The sequence below is a fragment of the Bombus flavifrons genome, chromosome 8, assembly GCF_040668555.2.
Source record: "Bombus flavifrons isolate JBK064 chromosome 8, iyBomFlav1_principal, whole genome shotgun sequence".
Taxonomy (NCBI): Eukaryota; Metazoa; Arthropoda; class Insecta; order Hymenoptera; family Apidae; genus Bombus; species Bombus flavifrons.
The window spans coordinates 6,940,901-6,959,842 of record NC_138449.1 but is presented as its reverse complement, the minus strand read 5'-3'; the positions used below and the strand labels follow the sequence as shown (position 1 = coordinate 6,959,842).

General features: G+C 29.8%; 3 protein-coding genes across 10 annotated transcripts in view; 1 reads left to right on the top strand and 2 right to left on the bottom strand.

Annotated features, from left to right (window-relative positions):
- LOC138182565 (trace amine-associated receptor 9) overlaps positions 1-4,563 on the bottom strand; it is a 101,486-nt gene extending 96,923 nt beyond the window's left edge. For 2 of the 8 annotated variants that reach the window (XM_069118564.1, XM_069118559.1), the window contains exons 1-2: positions 3,166-3,576; positions 2,749-2,848 (exon numbers count right to left, since the gene is read on the bottom strand). The gene's annotated coding sequence lies outside the window, so the exon portion shown is untranslated. Of the gene's footprint in view, positions 1-2,748; positions 2,849-3,165; positions 3,577-4,476 lie in introns of those variants that run through there. The other 6 variants (XM_069118556.1, XM_069118558.1, XM_069118557.1 and 3 more) reach the window with 6 other exon arrangements.
- Positions 1-15,271, top strand: part of prom (prominin) — a 31,507-nt gene extending 16,236 nt beyond the window's left edge. The window contains exons 2-17 of the mRNA XM_069118657.1: positions 5,918-6,301; positions 6,598-6,653; positions 6,745-6,920; positions 7,443-7,630; positions 9,532-9,627; positions 9,866-10,068; positions 10,156-10,291; positions 10,541-10,711; positions 10,935-11,034; positions 11,369-11,563; positions 11,768-11,990; positions 12,060-12,359; positions 13,766-13,924; positions 14,005-14,138; positions 14,444-14,494; positions 15,094-15,271. Coding sequence (XP_068974758.1) covers positions 5,918-6,301; positions 6,598-6,653; positions 6,745-6,920; positions 7,443-7,630; positions 9,532-9,627; positions 9,866-10,068; positions 10,156-10,291; positions 10,541-10,711; positions 10,935-11,034; positions 11,369-11,563; positions 11,768-11,990; positions 12,060-12,359; positions 13,766-13,924; positions 14,005-14,138; positions 14,444-14,494; positions 15,094-15,139 — 2,618 coding nt within the window. The 3' untranslated portion in view covers positions 15,140-15,271. The remainder of the gene's footprint in view (positions 1-5,917; positions 6,302-6,597; positions 6,654-6,744; positions 6,921-7,442; positions 7,631-9,531; positions 9,628-9,865; positions 10,069-10,155; positions 10,292-10,540; positions 10,712-10,934; positions 11,035-11,368; positions 11,564-11,767; positions 11,991-12,059; positions 12,360-13,765; positions 13,925-14,004; positions 14,139-14,443; positions 14,495-15,093) is intronic.
- Positions 15,272-15,976: 705 nt separating this feature from the next.
- On the bottom strand, positions 15,977-18,927 carry LOC138182321 (insulin-like growth factor-binding protein-related protein 1). Its single transcript, XM_069118049.1, has 4 exons — positions 17,935-18,927; positions 17,260-17,458; positions 16,373-16,676; positions 15,977-16,236 (listed from the first exon to the last, which is right to left on the bottom strand). The coding sequence occupies exons 1-4, from the start codon at positions 18,096-18,098 to the stop codon at positions 16,061-16,063; spliced, it is 843 nt and encodes a 280-aa protein (XP_068974150.1). The 5' UTR covers positions 18,099-18,927; the 3' UTR covers positions 15,977-16,060.
- Between the last annotated feature and the right edge of the window lie 15 nt (positions 18,928-18,942).

Here is an 18,942-nt window from a genome sequence, read left to right as displayed (position 1 = left end):
CGCAATATGAATCTCTTAAAAGCTGATATTTTCATTCTGCTGTGTTAAAAAACTGCGAATGCAATTTTTAATAGATGGCTAATCCATTGCACACTGCAAAATTTCTATCATCGCAATCTAATGCATACAATACTTATATGTATATGCTTGTGTGATTCATGTAGAAATGTAATAAAAAGGAATTTCTTTACTGTTAATGTTAGTAATTTCGTTGATTGAATTCAATATAATTTCTGAACTTTCCATAGAGGGCATAAGGAACCTGTGATTTTTTACACGATCGGTATTTCAGAATGTGAAACACGATGTCTCATGAAGTGACAAATCTATCACGTACCTCGTCTATGAGGATATTACAGAATATCACCTACCACCTAATACATTCTTTTATTCGACATCTCGTACGCAACATTCTTTTATCATTACACTAGTGTCATTCCCAACGTTACCGATCTAACGTAGAATAAGGTTATAACATTTGTAGTGGTTAGAATTGAAACTAAACTTTCATAAAGAAAAGGAAATGGAATATTGTATGTATAATATAGAATATTAAATAACATATAGAATGGTTTCTGAAACAAAAAATAACTAATTCTGAGTAAGTAAAGCTCAAATGTCCTTTCGTAATAATTACCCTTTTTTGTTTTAATCATTTTTTTTTATACACGTTATTTCACTCTTGATCCTTTAATTACATACATATATATTTAACATACTAAATTGCAACTGTACAAAATTAATTAATTCCTTTCTATTAATTCAAATTTTAAATAAGAAAAAATTCTAATACTATTCTGTAAGAAATTATAGTAATTTATAAAGAAAAAAATTCTAAGAGCAATCGCGATATCTCATCATTCGCAACGTTACAGCAAACACGATCATTTCTTCGCGACACTAATACATAGAACAAACCGATGTTAGTAGTTTTTCGTAGCTTTAATTCAAAACGTAATTAACACTCGTTCGCAACTCTAATCCAATTCGTAATTAATCACTCGCAACACTAACAAAACAACCGCGATTTGCCCAAATTAGTGGTAAACCGAACTGTACATCGCCCAAGAAACAAACTACTACTACTACTACTACTATTACTAAATACTAGAAACACTATTACGAGTACAGTGACAAAGTAACAAAAGTGATCTCCGATCTTGTTAATGATTCATAGAATGGGAAGCCATTAACCTGTTAACTGCAGAATTTAGTTTCAAAAATCCCTTACGGGGTGCGTAATTAAAATCAAACAATAACGAATATACACGTCAAACGCAAAAGCCTACTTACAGACGCCTCTGACACTCGAGTTTAGCACACTACTTTCACGCTCTAATTTACTTACTATTTTCCTGAAATCGTTTAACCACGGCTAGCGAGAATTGCGTAAAACACGATATAAATACGTGTATATCTCAATTTTGATTAGAAATGTTTATAATTGAATGAGTATATGCGCCTACTAAAAAAAATGATATTACTGTGATAAATGAGATATGAAATTTAGTATTATTATTATTAGAATTTGATTAGGATTAGGATTAATAGTAATATATTTTTTACAATTAGAATTGTAATCCAATTATTGCTTATGAATTTTTCTTATATTTGAAATTATAGCGAATAGAGTAATAATAATCGAAAGGACGCAGTCACAGCTTAACCACACACACATACATACTTTGGAAAATACATCGTGCGCAATACGCTGGCGCATTGTCAATCACTAAGAAATTATTACAAGCGTACGAACTATGGTTATCGTGCTCATCAGCTTTCTTTCACCCACGTAGCACCTGAGCACGTGAATTAAGTTCTCGCAATGGATACAAAAAGAGTTAAACCTAGAAATCCTGAGCTAAAATATGATTAGTGTATCTATTTTTATCTAACGGGTCAATGATCTTTCATTTCGCATTTCCACGGCTTATTACAAATTATTACAAATTATTATGATTTTATGCTTTACATTACTAATTTAATCTAAGGAATCATTAAAATTCTAATACTGAAATAAGAAAATTAAGAATGAAAAGGACTCTATGTATCTATCAAAAAAGAAGTTCAAGCTTAGTAGAATGTAATAATTAACGCCAAGTTGAATATTAATGGGAATAGCCTCAGGTGATTCCTTTGTCAACGTACATTTTCGACAAAATGAAAGCAGTGTTTCAAACTTGTTGCTTTGATCCCAAAATCTGGCTGTCGCGAAGTGCCTTCTTGCATTTGATATTCAGTAGCTACATGATTATACGGAGAAATTTGAACTTCAACAGCTTTATGTTTGAAATAATATACGAGTTTATAACATAAAACATTACACAACTATGATATTAGATCTTAAAATAAAATATGATTAAATCAGAAACATTACTATAAAATAACTGTAGTGAAATCGGAGGATATCCGATTTCTCCGTTATATTCCGTTTTAGTAATTCCAACAATCATTATCTATTGAAATATTCACATTTCATCTATTTACGCATATTCAGTGAGCTTTCATCGATACTATTGATATGCAATTTTAATCATCAAAATTTGCAATATGCAAAATGACCTACCCTGAACTAATAAATAAAACGCATAAAAAGGAAACGTTGCTACTCATGGGTATAACAAATACCCATAGTCGTTATGCTCGCTAAAAATTCTGCGTAATACAACCAGTCACCCGTGTCGATACGGACCTTTCATCCTACGACATGATTGGGTAACCAAAGGAACGAAAATGCATGAGACTCACCATTGCATACGAAGAGTAGTGCCATCAATGTTACTGCGGTTCAGAAAATGCCATCACGAAGGAATAGGATCCCATGGTGCAACTGGAGATTGTGAAAAATCTTCAGAAGAAAAAGATAGAACTCTATTACATTTAAATCTTTAGTGCTAATGATGATTGAAATTCTAATAAACTTTAATAACGATAAACAATTACAATTCCAATCTACAAGCTTAAGAATTAGAAATTTAGAATCTAATGATCGTCCAAGCATGTTAGATGTTTCTATTTTATAGTTCAATACTGACGCTTTCAAATTTTATTTCAATAAAAAAATTAATAGTTGCAACTCTCCAAATTATCTTTTTGATTAACAATGATTCAAACAAAATATGAAGAAATAAAATTAATGGAAATATAATAGACAAGAATACTTACTACATATTTTTAACTCTTGAAGAGGTTAGATTCTTTTAAGAGAAGCACTGATTCTAATACCGAAAGCTGATATCGAATTTAAAAAAAAATATGAGAAAAGAAAAATAAAAGACACTACGAACAAACACTGACTCAAATTTCGTGCGTGAATTCTAACTGAATTTTCAATTATTAAGAGCTATTGTGCTCTAAAAAATATTGAAAATAACACTGCGCAACAAACATTGACTCTACTGACCGCATTGCGCGCGATCATAAACATTCTCGGAAAATAAAGCTGTATTAGTAAACACATAGGGGGGGAACACAAAGGAAAACAAAATGTTTTATTTTCATATTTTACTTTTTCTTCTTCTAAAGTGTTTATTTAAGAAAATACTACTAAATCTGTCTATTAATTGTTATTTGCTCCTCAATAAGAAGGAAATAACAAAGAAGTGTACACATATATAAAATATTGTTTACAAATCATAAAACACTTCCTAATATTGCCAAATACCTATGAATCGATCGATCGAATTATTGATATGAATCGCTTTGCAAAAATCCAAGAAATTGCGAGTGTTCGAGAGAAACATTCTAACAATAAACTATGTTTGTAAACAATGTTTCATAAATATGCAACTATGTTTGCAATAAATCAAAATATTCCACTAAATCTCAGAACACTGCATAAAAGATGCATCTAACCTTAAAATTAAAAGATATCTGTCATTGAGATTCTTTCGTAATAATAATAAAAATTGTAATAAAAGTTATGATTCGTTTAATTATTTTGAAATAAAGAAATAATTTAATATATCCATACATGAAAAAGTAATTGGTTTAATCTTTTTTACTTTCATTTTTATATTCATATATCAATGCATGATAATAATACAATTATGCATTATCAATTACGTATTATTATACAACGTATTAATTACTATGAAATTAGATAAATTATAAATTATAAATCATCGATCCGTCTACTAATTCATTCATGACTTTTATACGTTCGAGTTTACTCATGTAATTAACCAATAATCGATCGAATAATTTATACAAAAGACAACTAACACAATTTAAAATAATTACAGCCAACTATATTAACCTAAAGTAATAGCCAAACTGAAATTTTGCCTCAAAAACTATTAATGCAAGATTTGTATAAGTTAAAGCATTCAAATAATCGAATATATATTCAACCAACCAAAAGAAAAGCAAATATACTTAAAAAAGCTACTCAATTTTATTATACAGATTTATAATAAATAATTAAATGAATATGTAGTAATGAAATGGATTTAATAGTAGTGTATAAATGCTTACAAGATAGCAACGAAGGGTATTACGCAGTTAATAGGTTAACGACGCATTCCAAATGAGGATACACATGTCTGCGTGATGACTTTCGACAGTCAAATGACTCCCCGCGCTACAGGTACGTCTATAAGCTTAGCGAGGGGCGAAGGAGGGATAGCACAATTTGGTGGGATATAATTCGCGCGCGGTTTATTCAGGATTTGAATCTAATCTATCTATATTTGCGCGCACTAATTTATTTTAAGAAGACAAAAGAGAAAGTTCTGATTATATGTTATATAACTTTACAAGAATTATGTTAATATTAAATATGTAAGCATATGTAGATATTCGCATAAGGATGTCAAAGGAAGAAAATCGTTTTATTACAGATGAATGATGAAATTTAAGAAATGTGTAAGAATGTCACAGAAGTAAAATAATTTTATCGTTAAAGTATTAAATAAACTTTATATTATATATAAGTTAATATTAAATATTAAATTAAAAAATGCTATAGAAAGAAATTATTGATGTAATTAAAATTATAGGATGAGAAGATCAATAAAATTAATATTAAAATAATTGTTTTTATTTAGAAAATATGTTAATAATTTCAACAATTTCAACTATTTTAGTAGGTTAATTATTAAAACTTTTAAATATTAGATATTTTTAACTTCGATATTTCGCATTTCAATGTTATACATATAATATATGTGCGTGTTTTTATATCTTTTCTATTAGAGTTCAACAACATCCACACTTACAGGGTTTCAAAGAAGCCTTAACAAATCTTTCGAGTGTCAGTTCACATATAGCCACGATTCAACAGGGTTGTTCTATCGCGTTTCCGCGTTGTATGTATTATCTTATCGAAGAATATATCGAAAAACTGTAACGTTACAGTGAAAGAAAATGATCCTTTTGAAAGGTGTGCATTACTTTGTATCTTCATTTTTTGTTTACTTATTAATAAAGACACTACAAATCCTACGAATATACTTGAGAAATGAATACTTAACACAATGAAAAAGTTAAAAGTTATTACTTATTGTAAAAAGAATCTTTAACTTCGATAATTAATTTTCTAAAATTTGGAATCATTTTTCCAATTGTTCCTAAACATACTGAACCTTGTGCTGTGATTTTTAATCAATACTGAAAAAATATAAAAAATTATAGTTTCTACTTCGATAGATCTTTGACTGAAGATTTTTCTAAAATAACAAAATTCTAAACTGACATGTTTTTTAAATTCTTGAGTTCATGGAATAGGTCGTGACTTCAAACTTTTGAAAAAATAATAAACAATAAAAGATATAAAATATTCAAAGTAAAATTGTCATAAGCGCAGTTTTATAAAATAATATAAAACAGAAATAAATATAATATATTATTTTACATGTTTTGATTTTGTATATACACTTTCTCACTATCGATGAATAAATCTTTCTAAATATTTTAGGAATATTTGTACTATTTTTTGCCTTGGAAGCTCTGGGTCAGCTTAATGGTATAGTTGAAGCAAATTCATTCCCAAATAGCGACAATTACACTACTACGGACAGCTTTATCATTTTTCACACACCAAGTGAAGCACAACGTGATGGAAGAGAAATGGTAGCCGATGTTCTAGTTCATGGACCTAGAAACGACACAAATATTTCACATTTGAAGACATCTGTGATCTCTACAGATTGGAACGATTGGAATCCGAAACTTAAATTTCCTACGACCAGCTCCGAAAAACAGTACAAAATGGCAAATTTACACTTGAACAGAGGAATATTTGTTTTTGATTTTCTACGAAAATTTCTGTCACTTATTCAACCTTATGACGTACCAGTTGGTAAAGTATACAATCTTGAAATTTTATTCATTATATTATATCTATACTTGTGTTTAAAATTTAATAAACACTTTGTATTGATATCATAATTTCAATTATGATATATTTTTTTATATTTAACATTGTGTTCTATAAATAATGAAAGTAAAAATTACTAATAATAACAATTTACTATGATATTCGTTTCAATGTTTTATGTTCAATGCTCCATTGTAGAAACGATATTAAACAATCATTATTCAATAATTCTAAATGGCAGAAGCATTTTCTAAAACAATATTTTATATTACCTATAGATTTATTGACGGATGCGATAGAAAACCGGTTAAGTACGTCAAGATTGATTTCAGAGGTAAGACAAATTTTTCTATGCTTTGTACATGACGCATTTTATCAAAGTATATAATGAAACTTTTTCTTTAATTTGGTTTAATTGTTAATAGTCAATACGTCTGGAAACAGCATTGCTGGCAGTGCTTGGTATGTGCTGCATTTTGTGCTGTGTAATACCTGGAATTGAACTTTGGCTTGCATGTCGTCCAATAAGAGAAGATTACAAACCGAGTCAACATCCTAGCGCGCTTACATTTTTCCTGGCATTTTTTGTTTGTGTACTCGGGTAAGCATTGTTACAAATACTGATGGTGAAATTTTTAGATAGAAGTTGTTCTGCAACAGGTATAAGAAACTACGAGAGATCACTTTATAATACGATTCATCTCATTTTAAATCGCACAAAAATTGCAATCATAATTGTCGCTTTTTGTCTTCAAAACTTATGATATTTGCTGAAAATCGAAAAAAGAAAAATAAATTGTGCGAAATTCCAGCTTTCTTTCTCGAATAATTCATAAAATGTTCAGAATTGTTAAAGATCCGAGAACTTAAACGAAACAATAGATCAATTCATGATGAGACATTTATGTCGACAAATTAAAGGCATCTTCCATTAACAAGAATTGAACATTTAAGCATTTAAGCATTTAAGCTTTTTTCAACATTTCTTGTATACACTTGAAAATCCACTATAAGAAAATACAATAAAATTAACTTATACATTTTCTTTAAATTAATAACTTCTTCAAAACGTTGCTACAAACTCGCTTACACGTATTCATAAATCTGTCTAACTTATTTTTAGATTGGGCATGATTACAATGATCGTATGTAATGAGACAGTATCTGCAAGCGTGGAACAATTTCCAATTGTAGTTGAAACTGCCTTACAAGACTTAAACGATTATCATAGTAGCACAACGATTCAACTACGCAAATGCCTTTCAAGGAGTCTAGATGTGGCTAGCGAAGCAATTCTTGCAGATCTAGACAGTAAGTAGAATTTTGTTTTCTTCCACGTTGTACCTACAAATATCGTTTCTCTATATAATACAATAAACGTTAAAAATAATGGTATTGATCGCCCTCATAGAAACAGATTAAATTTTATTTGAAACATTTTTCCTGATAAAGATTAATTTGGGAGATAATTGTATGGAAAAATTAAAATGGAAGATCCTGGAAATTATCGTGTACAATTTAAAAATATAATTAAAAAATGTGAAGTTGAATACGACGTTAGGTACATTTTCGGAAGATAAAAAAAATGCGAAAAAATTTTTGTAATATTATACAATGACATCTATGAACGGAGAAATTAGAACATTCATGTGCGTGTAATGAAAGCTATAGAGATACTAAATATCTTATAATGGGTCTATCGTCGTTAATAGGCTAACCAGTCCTGCAAATTGAGCTCGTTAGTGTGAACAATACAGGGGATCGTATTATGTGCGTTTGTCATTGTACAAAGCCTGATCCTATCGTGTTACGTACTGATTAGTAAGAATATCTTATCAACAAAGTAATCTATTGATTAAATAGGATAGATCGTTTTAAATTATAATAAATCCATTTATTTAAACCACCTATGACTTGAATATTAAGAAAGTAATAACAGTGATAGATTGTTTAAAAACCTTACAAATTTACAACATTTATTTGATTTAATCTCATTCTGCAATTTATTACCGTATTATGTTAGTACATAATACAATATTTTAAATTAGGAATGTCTGAAAATATATGGACGTACAAATGGGAAATGATTAATCTTTATAACTAATGATAAAATATAAATGTTACATAAAGCGATGATCTGTTGTTGCATAACGCTTCCTTGGATAATCACACGCTCTCTCCCTCTCCTATTATTCTGCAACCCTAACCGAGTAACACGGATGGGGAACGTCACCTAACTGATTATGAGTGACACGTGTCGATTTTGTGTGATGAAATTTTATATTTATACAATTCAAAAATTTCAAAATATTACAATTTTTTTATTGATTATTGAAAATTGTGAGAAATACATGCATATAATCACACGTGATGTATAAAAGTATTTCATGCAAAGAGGTTGCGATTTTAATATTCGTGTGTGTATACGAACTTTTTTTTAGTATTTTTAAATAGTTAAATCTGCCATCTTAAAACCTTATAAAGCGAAAATTGGAATATTTAAAAAAGAATCATAAGACCAAAAACGAAATACATGTATGAAAGGGATACGAAACTTTGGAAAACTCTGTACATTATTGTTTTGAACATTGAGTTATAAGTTGACTCGCTCTTAAAATGTTAATATAAAATATAATTAATATAAAAATATAATTATATTATCTAATTTTTATAATGATATAAAAATTAGAATTTTGTATTTAACCTAGAACTTTGTAATTAGCAATGACGCGATTAGAACATTTAGCGATGTACGTCGCGCGTGACGCACGATGTAACTGTGTTGGAATTCGCGAATATTGAACGCTGATAGTGACTGAGGAGTAATCTCTAGTATGTCGCATGACTACCTCACAAGCGGAATTGAGCTGCATTCTCCTTAGTACAATGCGCCAAGCGCTCAATCACGCGACAAGCGTTCAAAAGGTAGACGTCGATTTCCCTTTAAACTACTGCTCGAAAAATGACTCAGTCCAGCCGATATCCGTGAAATCTATTATAGTCACTAATCGCAATACGAATTGTCAAGCGCTTTGACATCTCTATAAACACGATATTGTTCAAATTCTAATTATCTTCTTACGTATTTTTATCAGTTTATCAGTCATGTGGAATTATTATGGAATTTTAATGATGTACAAGGCAAATTATCTACCGCAAAAGCGGAAATATTACGTATTTATGTAAAATAAAAATATGTTTATTTATTGCAGATATAGAAGAATTATTAGGAAAGCCAGTGCAGAATGAATTATCCACTGAAACAGGACTAGATAACACATTAAATATGCTTGTAGATCTCGCAAATGGTAAGAGAACTATGTCTAGAGTATTCGTAATGTACCTATTTTAAACGTCAAAATAGTGAAATTAATAAAAGTAGAATAGAAAAAGTAAAGTAAAAGTAAAATCAGTTCTCTTATTATGACTGACACTTTAATTAGTGAAATGGATATGACCACGTCCGATTTTGCATGTTTATAACGACGTGGTTGTGACAAACATATTGTACACATTAGTTATCATTATAATATTATTATATTTCAGCCAGCTATAAAATTTCAAGCAATGTTGAATCTTTATTAAGCGATGGTGAAAATATTCGTAGTCTTGGGAAGCAATTAAGTCGTGAAATTGATGATTTACGTCGAAATTTGGAAAGCATATTGAGAGCTTGTACCGGACGCGATCGTCCCCTTTGTACCATTATTGATTCTTTTGGATTGCGATTAGCTTTACGGATAGATCAGGCAAATTGAATCCACTCTTATAAAATTAGTATATACTATTGTACGCTCAATGCAAAATGTATAACAACGGTATTTGTATTTTTATAGTTTCTGAGAGATGATCATTTGCTGCGTTTACGTGATTTGAAACGAGAAAATTTTACAGAAACTATTCGTCAAGCTCGAGGAGAGTATATGTACATTCCACAACATATTGCGAGGAATAGTTTAGAAGTTCGAAATCGTAAGTAAAAATGTTTGTTAATAGTGTATATATTAAGCATCAATGCGAACTGTGAGTGTAGGAATAATTTATGGAAGGATTGTGGTAACACAAATATTAGTAAAAATACTGTTAATAGATATGTATATTGCACGTCTATGGTTGAATTTTTAATATTAATTTATGATTTATTAATAATATCCTTATTATCTTAATTGCATTTGGAAATACAGCGAAAGATATAATCAAATAAAAAGGAACGTCTTTCAGAAATTCGACGCGAAGTGAATAAAATGCGTGCAAGAATCTTTGATGAAGCACGAAATATGGAAGCAAGCAATTCCGAGCTCGTTAAACAATTAGAATTTGCAAGGCATCTAGTGGATTATACGACACCATACATAATAGTCTTCGAACATGTCAGATGGCTTATAGGTATTGGTAAGTAATATATTTCCTTAAATTATATGTACATATGTATATATCTTCTAAAATTAAATTTTTTTTAAAGAATATGTATAGATATAACGATAGAAAGAGACAGGAATTTATATATAAAAGATATTGTTTATGAGAAGAGCAAATGAAAAAAGAATAAAAGAAATATAAAATAACTATAGTAGTAAATGAATAAAATACTGTGGCTTTTATTTATATTTTATAGGTGCCGTTCTATGTATCTTAATTGTCTGGCTATTATTGTTAGGAGCTCTTTCTTGTCGTTGTGGTTCTTCTGAAGATAAAGTACGACTTACACTTTTATGGTGAGTATGCTACATTTAATTAAATTTAGTGCATTTATTCTCTTAGTAATATTACAGTGTAAATAATACTAGATTATAAAATAATTTCCATTTGTACACACACATACACACACATTTTAATGAAATATGGGAGATATTTCTCGGTAAGATATACTTTTTTTGTGAGTCATTATACCTTAGAGAAACATAAAGACTATTAAGGTTAATACTCTCTCATAGAGAATAAAAAAGTGTAACTGTACTTAATTATCTTTTATTTTTCCTTCCTTTCTTACATCAATCAAACAGCAAAATTATGAATTGTGAAGTATCGATTGCAACTTTTACATTTCAGTGGTGTATTTATGTCTTGTTTCATCTCAATTATATTATGGGCAGTTTTTCTAATGACTTTGATGTTATCGAGTCATACAGAAATGTTAATCTGCCGTCCCCTTCATGATCCGAATTATAGTACAATGCAAGCTATCTTGGAAACTCGAATATTCTTAGGAAAAAGATTAAGCGTATCTTTGAAAGATCTATTCGAGTAAGTCGATTGATTTTTTTTTTATATATATTAGAAATGAAAATTTATCGTATCAATAATTTTATTGTAAATAGTACAACTAATAAGAGAAGTTACCCATAAAATAATATTCTAGTTAATTATATAAATAATGTTCTAGGAAATTTTAACAATATATAAATTGATGCATTGATTTACAAAATAATTAATAATCTGCAATTACAGAAAATGTCGAGAAAACGAGCCCGCATATCCAGCTTTTGGATTAGGAAGTACAATGAAGTTAGAACAACTTACTGCATATTGGACTTGGTCAAGCTTTACCAGAATTATATTAAAAATTAAGGTTGAATTGAAAACTTTAAAAATATTTACGCCATATTTGCGACAGCAACTACATAATTTATTATATGCTTGTGCCTTGAATTTAACAGAACATAGGATTATGGTATAGTAAATCCTTGATTAATACTTTCTATAGATAATTTAAATTTTTTGAAGTATTATTTGCCATTAGATTCAAGGAAGAATATTAAATAAAGATTTGGAAGCAATGTCAGATCAACTGGACAAAGTTACCGAACAAATGAGCGACAGATTGACAGCCAGAAGCTTGGAAACTATTGTAATAAATATGCAAGATTTGACTCTAAGGCGAGTGAAACCTTTAATGAAATTACAGGACGCATTGTTATATAAACTCGCTGCATTAGAATTGCAAGTGCAACCATTACGACAACAGGTTAATCAGTCGCTTACTAATTTGAAGACTATTCAATATTATATTGATAATCAAGGAGATAAGATTGCTCAATTGGTACGTATTATTTGACTTGCCGACTCGAAATAAAATTTAAAATTTTGTAATAACCAATGTAGTTAAGGTATAGAGAGGATTCGGAAATACAAATAGTTTACTTTATTTCACACACAACAACTACACATATACAGGGTAGTTGGTAACTGGTGGTACAAGCGGAAAGGGGGTGATCGAAAATATAGAATAAAAATTTTTTTTTTTAATTTTTTTTTTTTTAATTTTTCCATCGAGACAACGATCTACAGTGAGATCCGTTATAACAAGATATGATAAAGTGCACGCGTACCAAGCGAAAATTCAAAGCCAATTTTCTCGAAAACAAAGCCTCAAACGAAAAATTTTTATTCTATATTTTCGACTTCTTTTTTCGCGTAGAATCACCCCCTTTCCGCTTGTACCACCAGTTACCAACCACCCTGTATATTACACTTTGGAGACCTCGATAACCTTCTTGCACGCACGCTTGTTTTTGACCAACTCTACCACATTCTTTTAACGGCTTCCAACCGTCTTTTGTCTCAGCTCAGACCTAGACGCCCGCTGATGCTTACACACACATTCACATGTACAGTGTAAATGTATCATCTACCTAACAGTCTCAAAATAATCAACCATAAGTTCTACTAATTATCTATATTGTAAAAATAATCTTAACCCTTTGCACTCGAGAGGTGACTTTCAGTCACCACGGCATTCCGTATTGCAACTCCAGTAGCGAGCGAGAGACGATAGTCCCAGTTTATGCTAGATTTCAACGTCTCCAATTGATGAGAGTGCAATATTGTTTCGTAAATTGGTTCGTTAGCTGTTTGTTTCTTTGTTAGGAAGTGTAAAGTGTTAGACTTTAAAATGGAGATAAAATATTTAATCCCATATCCCACCGAAACTATGGTTCAACTATGGTATTGAAACAACATCTCCAACGTTAGTTCGGATTCGACAATCATGGCAAAAGTATTATAGTTTAGAAACCCTAAAAAAGCGATTTTCGGAAGTGAAATTAGCTCAAATGAAGATGAGCTTGATTTTGAACTGTTGCAAAATGAGATTAATTATATCAAGAATGCATTTTCGTGAATGTTTTATAAGTTATCATACAAAAAATACAGAAATTAATATTACAAAATCATATTTTCAAAGATGTAAATATAGATAAATTATTAGAATATAATGTTTTTGTAAGTTAATTTGTATATGAAATCATTTTACACTAGCTGTAAGACACGCGTCACGTATACGCTAAATCATCCGGAGTAGCTGCTACGCCCGGCCGAAAAATTCCTTGAGTGCAAAGGGTTAAAATATAGTTCTAGATAAAAATGTTAAGTTGAGTTAGAAAGACAGAAGACACTTTCGTTTATTTGATTGAACACCGTATTACGAATATTATACTTTTTGTACAGAAAACAAAGCTTTACACAGATCGACTAGCTAATTATTTAGATCAATGGAGATTCCATGTATTGTCCGAAATGGGTAATGGAGTAGCAAAGTGCCGACCGCTTTGGGACGTCGTAGAAGGAATTAAACTTTTACTATGTAGTCATTTTTTAGGTAATTTGGTACGTATATGTTGGAAAATATTATAAATATGCTTCAAAATATTATTCGAATAAGAGTTTACTCTTTTTTAACTTCTCAGAGTGGATACTGGTTTGCTACGTTTTTATGCATAGTTATTATGATAGCAAGTACACCAACTGCTCATATTTTGTCTTTGATATATAAAAAATTTCCATCTGTTACAAAAGACGCTACTCTTATATCCACAAGATCGTAAGTACCAAAAATTTTCTGTTTGATATTTTGGTAAGTATTTTGATTAATTTATGACATTATGCACATTGTGTATGGAAGATTTAAAAAGTTTTAAAAGGTAACGAAATAAATAGATAGAAAGAGTATTTTAGAAGAACTTATTTTAAGATACATATTTATGGGCAAATTTATAGATTAATTAAAAATTATTCAAAGATATTAAAAATTCCAAATAACTAATTATTTTAGAAATTTCATTAAGTACATTTATTATGCTAATATATAATATGTACTACACAATAATTATGTTTTTTTAATTTCAGAGCAGATCCTCCGACCGAAACCAACGAACAAGAAAATTGGAATACACCCGAGTAAGCATACATTTCAGTTAAAAACAATATTTCCATTGATATGAATTACATAATTATATAGCTAATACCCTTTCAAAATGTAAAAAATTATTTAAATTTTCTATAAGTAAGGATTCGTTTAAGTTTAGTATTGTTTAAAAAAATATGTAAGTGACAAATATGAAAGATTTATATTAAAGATATATTGTACATTGTATGTCTGAGTTATTTTCCAATCTTACTATTGTAGTATGGCCTTCTTATTGGTAGACTTTATTCTTTTACTAAGTTTGAACATAACTTGCTACTTGCTTTATCTCATCCATACAGTTGAGTGATTACACGAATCCAATTCACAATCATTCATCCAAGTACTAATATATTTTACATATAACTCAGTGAAGAATAGCTTTATAGGAATAGTTTTATCGCCATGCAATCATACTCAAAAGTCACAAATATATAGTAATGTGTATAGTAATTTATTGAAGCCAATATAATACGTAATATTTATAAATATAAGCTTGTATAAGTAAATATTACGTAAATATCAAATTAATAGAGGAAAGTATATTCAGCTAGATTATATCCATCGTAATAATAAAACAATTCATTTCCAGACCACCACCACCACCACCACCCGAACCCGAAGAAGGATGGCAATAAAGATTAGATATATTTCACCGGATAATTCATTCATATTTCTGTATTTCTGCATAATGTATTTTCAATTTTTGCAATCAGTACTTAATGCTTATGAAAGTTCTAATTGATTAAACGGTATAAATATTTGAAAAATTAAATTGTTGTTATTAATCTCAATAAATATACTACTTTTTTATTTATACATTGATTAATTAACTTACTTGCCCATATGTGTATACATTATGCGCATACATATGTTCATGTCATTATAACAACACAACTTTTCAACTCTAAGATTTTTTATAGTCAGATATGTAGTTTAATGTATATCTATGTATATTGGACTGTATTACACAAAATACGAACCTGTTCTATTGAGTAGGCAGCAGTAGCTTGTCCGGTAGATAAATCCCTGCAAAAGAACTCCTTACAACCAAAAAAGTCTTCACACAGCCAAAAAAGTTGAGTCTTCATTCTTGTTAGTGAATGACACGACGAGAAATTGACACCGTAATTTATCCTGCTCAGCACCTCCTGGTAATTGTGAAACTAAAGGTGGACAGTTTGCTGTTTTATGATACATTAAAAGTTTCATATAAAAAGAATAAAAAATTCACCTAGGTCAACAAACCGTACAGAAATATGAAATGAAAAATTTGTCAAATATAAATACGTATAAAAATACTAACTTATAGAAATCTTTTTGTGATATTATGTCTGTTATGCAAAACATTTTGAAATTTCAGTAACACTATAATAAGGTAGGACTGTATCGATAAAAATTTTCTATAGTAAATAGTCAAATAATTCTATGAATTACAGTAATTCTTCACATATAGATAACTAAATTAATGTTCACAAAATACTTTGTTTTTAACAAGCATTCCTGTAATTTATTTAACTTTTACAAATTCTGACATACGTATAAAAAAAAGAACACATTTAGTGTTCCGACATAGAAACAAAAGATGCACTACTAGCTTCACCCCACGAATTTTTGGCAATGCAGTGATACATTCCAACATACTCTTTGGTGACACGAGGTAATTGCATCCATGATGTTCGCATAAGAGGTTCCGGACCGACGCTGCTATGAACTGTCGCTCCTTGGGCTTCACCTATCCACATACAAATTGTAAATTATCACTTGTCTTAATAGATACATTTAATCGAACTAAATAATGTATTTATAAATTATAATTATTGAACTAAACAATGTATTTATAAATTATAACTATGTTATTAAAAGCGTACCTGGCAGTTTTAAGACTTTCCTCCCATCTGCTGCATGAAATTCCCAAAAAATATCGGGAACAGGAAAGCCTTTCGCTTCACAATTTAGTGCTAATCGTTGGCCAAACACTGATAAAACATCTTCTAAAGGAGATAAAATCCAGGGACGGCTTTGACACGGACCAAGATGCTGTAACGTCAAGGAAGATGAACGTTTCCGTCTCATTGCCTCTTCATGCAGCGCACAGGGTGTTGTGTACGTTTTATTATCATTACCACACGCCGGAGTTTGTTCCATACAAACGCAAGTGGCTTCTGGTTCGTCCTATATATAATTAGAAATCATATTAATTTAAATGAGTGTTCTAAAGATACAAATTTATTCTCTAACTCTTTTCTACAGAATGATTCCGCAACTGAAATATTCCACACCTATTTTTTGATTTAGAAAATGTATGTTAGAGAAGAGGTGTGAAGGTAGAGAATAGGTAAAAAAAAATTTAATTTTCGCAATTATACTCATGTTACAATTGTCCGTAATGTATGTACATATATTTTAGAAAATTGCGTGCATTAAAACCTTCTTGTCATTCTGCGTGAAAAAGTATTAAGTTTTCTTTTATGAAATTACAACATTCTAAGTGCTAAAATACATTGATAGCTTTTACAGTCAGTAGTGATACAATTTGATAATGTTTCTCTACGAATTCAGTAGTACGTATCATTGCTTTCCACGCCCTACTTATGAATAAAATCGACATCCGCCATTTCTGTATCTGCTTAACGAACAAGGCAGAAAGTCTTTCTTCTGTAACGATGATACAAGAAAAATGGTTCTGCTTTAAAACAAAAAATGAGATACGATATTTTATTAGAAATTAGCTAGATAATATTTCATATAAATATACCTCTTTCCGGAGGTCCGACCTTAACTTGCACTCATAATTTCTTGCACATAGACCATCGTTACGACGTTTCGAAGGCAATCCAGGTATACTAGAATTCCAACAAGGTTCGCCATCCAATCGAGCACATATGCCAGTTGCACAACATTTACATGGGTCGAGAACAGAACCTAATAAACATTTTCCAAAATCTCCAGGACACCTATATATAAACAAATCTTTTCAAAATTTACATTTACAAGATTAAATAAAAGAATTTACAATCGATTTATGTCACAAGAACAAATTTTTCGAAAAGTAGTATCTGTCGAAGAAATGTCGAAACTTTATACTTTTTATTTTTAATGATTTTATGTCCTATTCGTCTTATCCAAATAATATATTAATATATTTTGTAGTCCAGTAAAAAATCGACGATGATTATCTTTGTATTTAATCTAAACGTAATACAATAATAGTTTATAAGTTGCAATTTATTATATCAATGCTAAACTATCAAGTTCAATGTCCTCGCATCATAACTATAGCTTGTCTCTCCATGTATGTTATATCACTTTGACATTTTTACCTTCCATTAAAAAATCAGCATTAAAATTAACCATGTTTGTAAAGTAAATATAAATTAGGACACAGAATATAATTCATCCAAATAAACGTATTTCTAATCCTAATAATTACCTATAATCACCACACTCGATACATCCTTCGATGCGTTTCTTCTCTATGATCTCCGTATCTTCGTTAATTTCGATAGATGCAAAAGCGTTTCTTTCGAATATTGCAACACAGAATATAAACAAGTACGACAACGATAACACAGGAAGTGCTCCTTTACGCGTCATCTCGCTGACTAACAAGGCGAGAGTACTGACAAAGAGAGAGTCCCTTTCCTTGATTTCTTTCTAAGGGGGAGTAAAGATCCCCCGCGTTTCGCATAACATAACATTAAGAAACAATCATGTAATATAATAAATTAATACAGAAATTATATCTTAACTTAAAAATTATTAAGGTTTCCCATATACATTTTCTACATCAAATTTTTATTATACTATACCCCTACCTTAGAGCATATCCTTATTTATACCCCGCTTTACATTTTCTCAGGTTTCTCTATTTTATTAACAATTGAAGAACATTTGAACATGTTCAAGTTCTTTCTGTGCAATTTTAAAAAGAACATATGACTTTAACGAAGAATGTTAGTTCTCGGTTCATTTGAATTATATAAGTTATATACAGATATTTGAACATAACGTTACATTCTCTTAGAAAGAATTTATAGTAAATGCTTAAAAAATATTAATAACTTTGAAATCAATGAGCAATGTTTGAATAAATGTTTTACAGTTGCTTTCGACAAACAATAAAAATATTTAAAGATAAGGGGTAATTGACGTGTAAAGTCTTTAGAAACCTTTTTCTATTTGAGTATACTTTTAAAGACGCTATATGTTAAACGCTTGCAAAGAGATACTTCCGAAAGCGGATATTGCGAGAATAAAGCAACTGGCGTCTGGACAATCAATCAATTAGACGGTCAACTAGTTGAAATACTATTACCCACGCGACTCTCTGTTCTTATCATACAAAATCAAATATACGTGTACATATGTTTATTAATTCCATGTACACTTACAGAGTAAATAAAACTGCTCAATTGTCTAATATAGATATATTTCGAAT

Bases quoted from the DNA above. Each gene is read 5' to 3' on its own strand.
- LOC138182321 (XM_069118049.1), bottom strand. From the start codon at position 18,098: ATGACGCGTAAAGGAGCACTTCCTGTGTTATCGTTGTCGTACTTGTTT. The intron at 17,459-17,934 runs GTAATTATTAGG...GTTTATATATAG, and splicing joins ATCGAGTGTGGTGATTATAG to GTGTCCTGGAGATTTTGGAA. The intron at 16,677-17,259 runs GTATATTTATAT...AATTATATATAG, and splicing joins GGTCGGACCTCCGGAAAGAG to GACGAACCAGAAGCCACTTG.